Here is a 7,617-nt window from a genome sequence, read left to right as displayed (position 1 = left end):
GAGAGAGGGGGGGAAGAGAGAGAGAGAGGGGGGGAGAAGAGAGAGAGAGGGAGAGGAGGCGGGAGAGGGAGAGAGAGAGAGAGAGAGAGAGGGGGGGAGAGGAGAGAGAGAGAGAGAGAGCGAGCGAGCGAGAGAACAAAACACCTGAAAATAAGCGCAATGTTTCGTGCAATTTGCATCCAGGTCGTGGATTGGAAGCGAAAGCGAAAACTACCCCCTTCGGTTTGCTCCATTGGCCATATATTTAGAAAAGATATCCCAATTAGTTTTTTCCTACCATAGCAAATTTTACTTTGTTCAGACCCAGCCACATTTTGCAGTTTGAACAGAAATCTCGGGGGGGGGGGGGGGGGAAGAGAGAGGGAGGAGGAAAGAGATTGTGCATCCACTTTTGTGTTTCCCTCCCCAAATCTATCCCATTCCCATGCACCCTCATCCCGTTAAACCAGGAAGTGGGCAGGTTCCTATCTCACTCGGCATTTTGCCCATTTACCCTGCACCTAATCATGGTAAAATTTTCCCCGTGATATTTGCTGCGCCCTTTCACTTGAAATTCGCATTTGAAATTGACATTAGAAGTGTAATGTGATCTGTGACACAACTTTGTAACAGTCACTTCAAACACTGTTCAAGATGTGTGGCTCTCACGGAATAATGTTGGGAGGGTGGCATACATCAACACAGATTTACATTAATCACTGTGGATAAAAGGCGAGATAACTGCAGAAGCTTCCCTGGTTTTACTGTAAAAGGCGAGTCAAGGATTTGCCTCACTACCTCTAGAGCATGAAAATATCAGTTATTAAGAATTTTGCCATTCCAGTGAAAGAAGTTTTAAAAAGACTTCAGGGATAGTATCCAACCCAGAAACCTATGTAGGTCCTATTTTCGAAGTGGCAAATTTTTTGTAACTTTTTACATTTTAAAGCAGGGCGCATTTAAAGTGCCGTAACCTACAGGGCTACAGACCAAGATCTGGAAAGTGGGCTTAGGCTGGATATCTTACAGCCGGCACAGACACAATGGGCCGAATAGCCTGCTTCTGTGCTGTAAATTTTGATGATTAACCAAAATTTTAGACCAAATATTAAAATTAAAAGCAAAAAACAGGAAACTACTGTGAAGTGTTTAAAAGTTACTCATTTTTCAGTAGGGTTAGAGGAAACAGTCTGGCTTTCTTTACAATTTCATAAATATCAGAATTTAAAGTGAAAGGGCGCAACAAATATCACAGGGGAAATTTTAACATGAGTTGGTGCATGGGATTAGGTGCAGGGTAAATGGGCAAAATGCCAAGAGAGATAGGAACCCGCCTTCAACCTGCCCACTTCCTGGTTTAACAGGGGACGGGGGCAGGGAACAGGACAAGGGGGGTGACAGAAACCAACCCACTCCCAGGAGACAGGTTGGCAATTAAAATATTTTAGTGAGGCTAGCAGACTCTGATTTAACCTGCTTTGCAGGTTTTACAGTGGGCACCCAGGTTTCTCAGGCCTTGAGAAATCCGGCAGCTGATGTGAAGTGAGGACAGTTTCAGGGAGAAGGTAAGTGTCTTCACAGCACTGCTTGTGGGCCAGAAGGAGCAAGAGTGCACCCCTTCTCCCACCGCCCCACCCTGGGTCAGAGATCGGACCCCCCCCATCCCCTCCCCTCCCCCAAGACTCCATGGATTCATAGAATTGTACAGCACAAAAGGAGGCTGTTTGGCCCATCGTGCCTGTGCCGGCTCTTTTGAAAGAGCGATCCAATTAGTCCCACTCCCCCTGCTCCTTCCCCACAGCCCAGTAAATTTCTCCTAATAAGTATTTACCTATTTTCTCTTTTGAGACTATGGAATCCACCACCCTTTTAGGCAGTGTATTCCAGATTGTAACCACTCTGTTGCTCCTGTACTGAGTTTTCAACATGGCCACCAATGTCAAGAAAAGACCGTCATTTTCACTCTTGATATGTTCAGTTGACAGAAATAGCAAAACGTACAACATTGGTTTCTGGAAACTAGCATCCTGTGAATCTAGTACAAATATCAAAAACTTACAGAAGCAAGCCCATGATCCATGATGCCTGTGCTGGCTTATATATGCGAACCATAAAAAAAAGTTCAATAGTGTGGCAAAGTTAGATTGACTTTTATTTGGGAAGGGAGAAAAACATGAAGCACATGGGTGGGGGGGGGGGGGGCGGGGAAATCAGCAGCTAAAAAAATGTACATATTACTGTAGAGCCATAAAAAGACTACCCTACATTGCAACCCTGAGCCACAGTGCTCCTAACCCCATCTCAGATGCATGCTGGGAGTCTAGCACCACAGGTATCAACAACCCCCTAAATACCTCACCCGAGTGGCTATTCCACCCATGTCGCTTGGCAACAGAGCATGGGAGGACATCCCGGCTGAATCACATTCAATCCATTGCCGAGGTTGTCACATCATGGTGATCCAAACAGGGGAGCCCAGTCAATCGTTCCCCCTTTCTAACTCAATGTTAGAATATCCCGGTGTCCTGGCCAATATTTATCCCTGAACCAATATCGCTGAAAGATTATCTGGTCATTTACCTGTTTGTGGGAACTTGCTGTGTGCAAATTGGCTGCCGCGTTTCCTACATTACAAGTGACTACACTTCAAAAAGTACTTCATTGCCTGTAAAGCACTTTGAGACATCCTGAGGTCATGAAAGGTGTTATATAAATGCAAGTCTTTCTTTTCTTTCAATGGAATGGAGGTCAGTTGCAGCATTCCATTGACAGAAAGTATTTACTCAAGCACACAGACCTGGGATCATCTTAAAACTTGCAATTCTATAGACCTCAAGAGATCCCAAAGCGCTCCACAGCCAATCAAGTACTTTTGAAGTGTGATCACTGCTGCAATGTGAGAACGACCAGATAATCTGTGTTAGTGATGTTGATTGAAGGATAAATATTGGCCAGAACACCAGGGAGAATTTCCCTGCTCTTTTTCCAAATAGTGCCGTGGGATCTTTTACGTTCACCCAAGATCAGATCGGGTCTCAGATTAACGTCTCATTCTAAAGACAGCATCTCAAGACAGTGCAGCACTTCCTCAGTACTACACTGGGAGTGTCAGCCTAGATTTTGTGCCAAAGTCTCTGGAGTGGGTCTTGAAACCACAATCTTCTAACTCAGGCCAGCGTGCTACCCACTGAGCCACAGCTGGCATCTTGGGCTATGACTCAGCACCATACTATACTACATGGAGTTGAATTACTTACCAAGCCACTACATAAAACTGAGCGCTCACAGTATTCTGCCAGGAACAACCAAATCACATTTAACCAAATTAGTAATATTTATGATCAGTATAAACAGACTCAAACACTGAACAACTGGATATTTTCCTGAATAGGTTAGCTTAGCAGCTCGGAACAGATGTGTAAACATTTGCATGGATCAGCTTTCCACATCATTAGCAGATAAATACACCGACCACTGCCACTATAATAGAATAAGAGGTCTAACAACTGGCTTCACCAGTGATGGACTACAAAAGCCAAAGCCTTACAGACATTAAGTCTCAAAGTTTAAAGAGCTTAATATCATATTGACACCTACAACAAGATGGCTGCTTACATTCATTAGAATACATTTTAATTTATCAGGCCGTTTAAAATCGATTACAAACTCTACACCTTGAATTACCAGATCAGAACCTGCCATTCTGTATCATAGTGAATAATAGTTAACGTCACAAGCTGGTTACTGGATCTCAACTTGGGAAGAAATAGGATCAGTAAAGTTGGCCTTCGTGATCCTGTTTTAGGAAAAGATTGAAAAAAACGCAGGGGTTCCTCTCTACAATGTCAAATAAGGACAATCAGTATACCACCCATGCTCCAACAGCCTGCAAAACTCACTGTCTGGGCTCACAGATGAGCACTGATTACTTGAGAAGATATTAACCAGCAACGAGCACTTGAACTATCCCTCAACAATTGGACACGTCTTAAGTTGGATATAATTTCCTTACATGACCTTCAGAAAAGGAGGGATAATTCAGAAGAACGTCTGCAAGAGATCCCTCTAGGTATGATACACCAGTTGGGATGGTATACATTTACTGTACTTAGCCTTGACGCATTTAAAAAAACTTTAAAAGGATCAGACCTCTGAGCAACAAACATCAGAAATATGCATTCCAGTAAAATTCTCTTACCACTCTCTCTCACCAATTCCTTCCATTTTGTCCGTGCAGTTCTGATCTAGAGAAAAAACAGACATATTACCAAAATAAATAAATGATATATATGGTTTGAATAAAAACATTAACTAAAAATTTGAACACTGAAGCCTGATCAATTGAATCAAGAATTCTTAAATGACATGTATTGCAAATGAGGATTCAAAGTCAGTTGCAACATCTGGGTAGCTAGATCCCTAGATACCATATGGTATATTAAAAAAATACAAACAAGCATAATAGCAACTAGTTGCCAATTCAAAAGAAAATGGGAAGGTTTCCCAACCCAAGAACCCCCTCCCCCAGTGCACACTACTGTACGCTGGGGCTTCCTTCCCCAACTGGGCCATACATAACTTTAAAAGAAAAAAGACTTTCATTTATACAGCGCCTTTCACGGTCACCGGACAACACAAAGCACTTTACAGCTAATGAAGTACTTTTGAAGCGTAGTCACTTTTGTAATGTGGTAAACGTGGCAGCCAATTTGCGCACAGCAAACTCCCATAAACAACAATGTGATAATGACCAGATAATCGGTTTTTATGTTATGTTAATTGAGGGATAAATATTGGCCGGGACACCGGGGATAACCTCCCTGTTCTTCTTCAAAACAGTGCCGTGGGATCTTTTAGGTCCACCTGAGGGAGCAGATGGGGCCTCGGTTGAACATCTTATCCAAAAGACGGCACCTCCAATAGTGCAGCGCTCCCTCAACAGTGCATTAGAGTGTCAGCCTAGATTTTTGTGATCAAGTCCCTCGAGTGGGACTTGAACCCACACTGTCTGACTCAGAGGCGAGTGTGCTATCCACTGAGCCACAGCTGACAATGGAAATCAAGATCTTCAATCATCCCCCAAAAATCACAGAACATCACACCATCCGCAGGAACAAAACATCTTGCTTCGATCTGGGGAGTAGCGATCACACCCCAAGAGAATCTGAAAGTGATCATTACAAGGAACCCAATGCTGTGGATGATTATTTGTGCCTGAAGCAATCCCATTTATTCCAGGTAACGTATATACGGTGAAACAGGACTGATAACTTGCATTTATATAAATACAGGAGCCAATGTAGATCAGAAAAGACATGGTGATGGACAAATGGGATGGTGCAAGACAAGAAATTTATGAACGGCGTAAGACCTTATTCAGTATAATAATGCACAGCTTTACAATAACAAGTCAATACAATAATGGGAACGGTGGCATAGTGGTTATGTTACTCGCAATCCAGAGGCTTAGACTAATGATCCAGTGATGCAAGTTTAAATCCCACCATGTCAGCTGGGGAATTTAAATTCAGTTAATGAAGTAAATCTGGAATAAAAAGCTTTTATCAGTAGTGGCGATTGTCATAAAAACCCATCTGGTTCACTAATGTCTGCAGGGAAGGAAATCTGCCGCCCTTACCCGGTCTGGTCTATATGTGACTCCAGACCCACAGCAATGTGGTTGACTCTTAACTGCCTGTTGAAATGGCCTAGCAAGCTACTCGGTTGTCAAGGGCAATTTGGGATTGGCAATAAATGCTGGTTTCCCTGTGGCGCCCACATCCCGTGAACGAATTTTTAAAAAATGACATTGGAATGAAGGAAGGTCTCAGAGGCAGATAAGCTGAGGGTGGAGGCAGGCCATATTAGAGAGATGGAAGTAGGCAGTCTTTCTGATGGAATGTCTATGGGCTCATAAGCTCAGGGTTAAATAAGATGCCATGGTTGCAATCTGGTTTATCTTGAGACAGTGACTGGGGATCGAATCTTGGCAAGGGTACAGAGTATGGTGGGAACCAAAGATAATGCTTTTGATCTTCCTAATGCTTAGATAGGAAAAAGCTTCATTTCATTTGATGGTTTTATGAAAGGGAAATCATCAGGTTTGACATCTTAATTTTGAAAGAATGTAACTAGTTGGGTAAATAAGGGAGAAACCAGTGGATTTTCAGAAGGCATTCAACAAGGTGCCACACAACAGGTGGTTACACAAGATTAGGGCTCATGGGATTGGGGGCAATATTATATTAGCATGGATTGAGGATTGGTTAACGGACAGAAAACAGAGTAGGAGGAATAAATGGGTCATTTTTGGGAAAGCAGGGTATATAACTAGTGGAGTGCCATGAGGTTCAGTATTTGGGCTTCAGCTATCTAAAATCTAGATCAATGACTCAGATGAAGGGACCAAGTGCAATGTATCCAAGTTTTCTGGTGATACAAAGCTAGGTGGGAAAGAAGCCATGAGCAGGACACAAAGAGGCTGAACAGGGATACGGACTGGTTAAATGATTGGGCAAGGTGGTGGCAGAGGAGTAAAATGTGGGGAAGTGTGAAAGTATTCACTCTGGTAGGAAGAATGGAAAAGCAAAATATGTTTTAAAAGCAAGAGACTAGCAAATGCTGGTATGCAGAGGGATTTGGGGGTCCTTTCACACGAATCACAAAAAGTTAACAGGCAGGTAGAGCAAGCAAGTAGGAGGGAAAATGGTATGTTAGCCTTTATTGCAAGGGGAATGGAATACAAGAGTAAGGAAGTCTTGCTACAATTATATAGGGCCTTGGAGAGACCACACCTGGAGTACTGTGCACAGTTTTGGTCTTCTTATCCAAGGAAGGACATACTTGCCTTGGAGGGGATGTAACAAAGCTTCACTAGATTGATTTCTGGGATGGGAGGGCTGTCCAATGAGGAGAGATTGAGGAGAGTTGGCCTATATTCTCTGGAGTTAGAATGAAAGGTGATCTCATTGAAACATATAAAATTCTTAAGAGGGCTCGACAGGGCAGACGCTGAGAGGCTGTTTCCCCGGGCTGGAGAGTCTAGAACTAGGGGAGGGGTCACAATCTCAGGATAAGGGCTCGGCCATTTAGGATGGAGATGAGAAGAAATTTCTTCACTCAGAGGGCTGTTAATTTTTAGTATTCTCTATCCCAGAGGGCTGTGGATGTTCAGTCGATGAGTATATTCAAGACTGGAGATCAAGAGATTTTTGGGCACTAAGGGGATCAAGGGATAGGATGGGAAAGTAGAGTTGTTGTAGAAGTTCACTCATGATCTTATTGAAGGCTCGAGGGGCCTTATGCCCGACTGCTGCTCCTATTTCGCATATTCTTATTTGAGAAAGTCAGATAAGCAGTCTGAGGGGACTAAGAGATAGAACTGGGCATCATCAGCATACATCTCTGCAGGATGATGTCACCAAGAGGCAGCATGTAGATGAGGAAGGGGCCACGGTCAGATCCTTGGAGCACTCTGAAGCTAACTGAATGCACAAAGTGATGCTCTGGCTACGAGCAGATAGATAATCAGTGAAACCAAGCAATGACAGAGCCCTGAGCCAGACAATGGAGGACAGTGTAATCAATAGTGTTAAAGACTGCAGAGAAGTCATGGAGGGATAATGCACCACAGCCAGG

At 43.4% G+C, this 7,617-nt stretch overlaps 1 protein-coding gene across 3 annotated transcripts in view; it reads right to left on the bottom strand.

Annotated features, from left to right (window-relative positions):
* The window catches only part of LOC139280214 (inner centromere protein A-like), a 42,360-nt gene that overhangs the window by 26,356 nt on the left and 8,387 nt on the right, over positions 1 to 7,617 (bottom strand). For all 3 annotated transcript variants that reach the window (XM_070899817.1, XM_070899819.1, XM_070899818.1), the window contains exon 5: positions 4,178 to 4,223. In XM_070899817.1, coding sequence (XP_070755918.1) covers positions 4,178 to 4,223 — 46 coding nt within the window. The remainder of the gene's footprint in view (positions 1 to 4,177; positions 4,224 to 7,617) is intronic.

Source organism: Pristiophorus japonicus, chromosome 14 (genome assembly GCF_044704955.1).
Source record: "Pristiophorus japonicus isolate sPriJap1 chromosome 14, sPriJap1.hap1, whole genome shotgun sequence".
Lineage (NCBI taxonomy): Eukaryota > Metazoa > Chordata > Chondrichthyes > Pristiophoridae > Pristiophorus > Pristiophorus japonicus.
The sequence above is the reverse complement of the archived record's forward strand: the minus strand, read 5'-3'. Positions and strand labels throughout refer to the sequence as shown.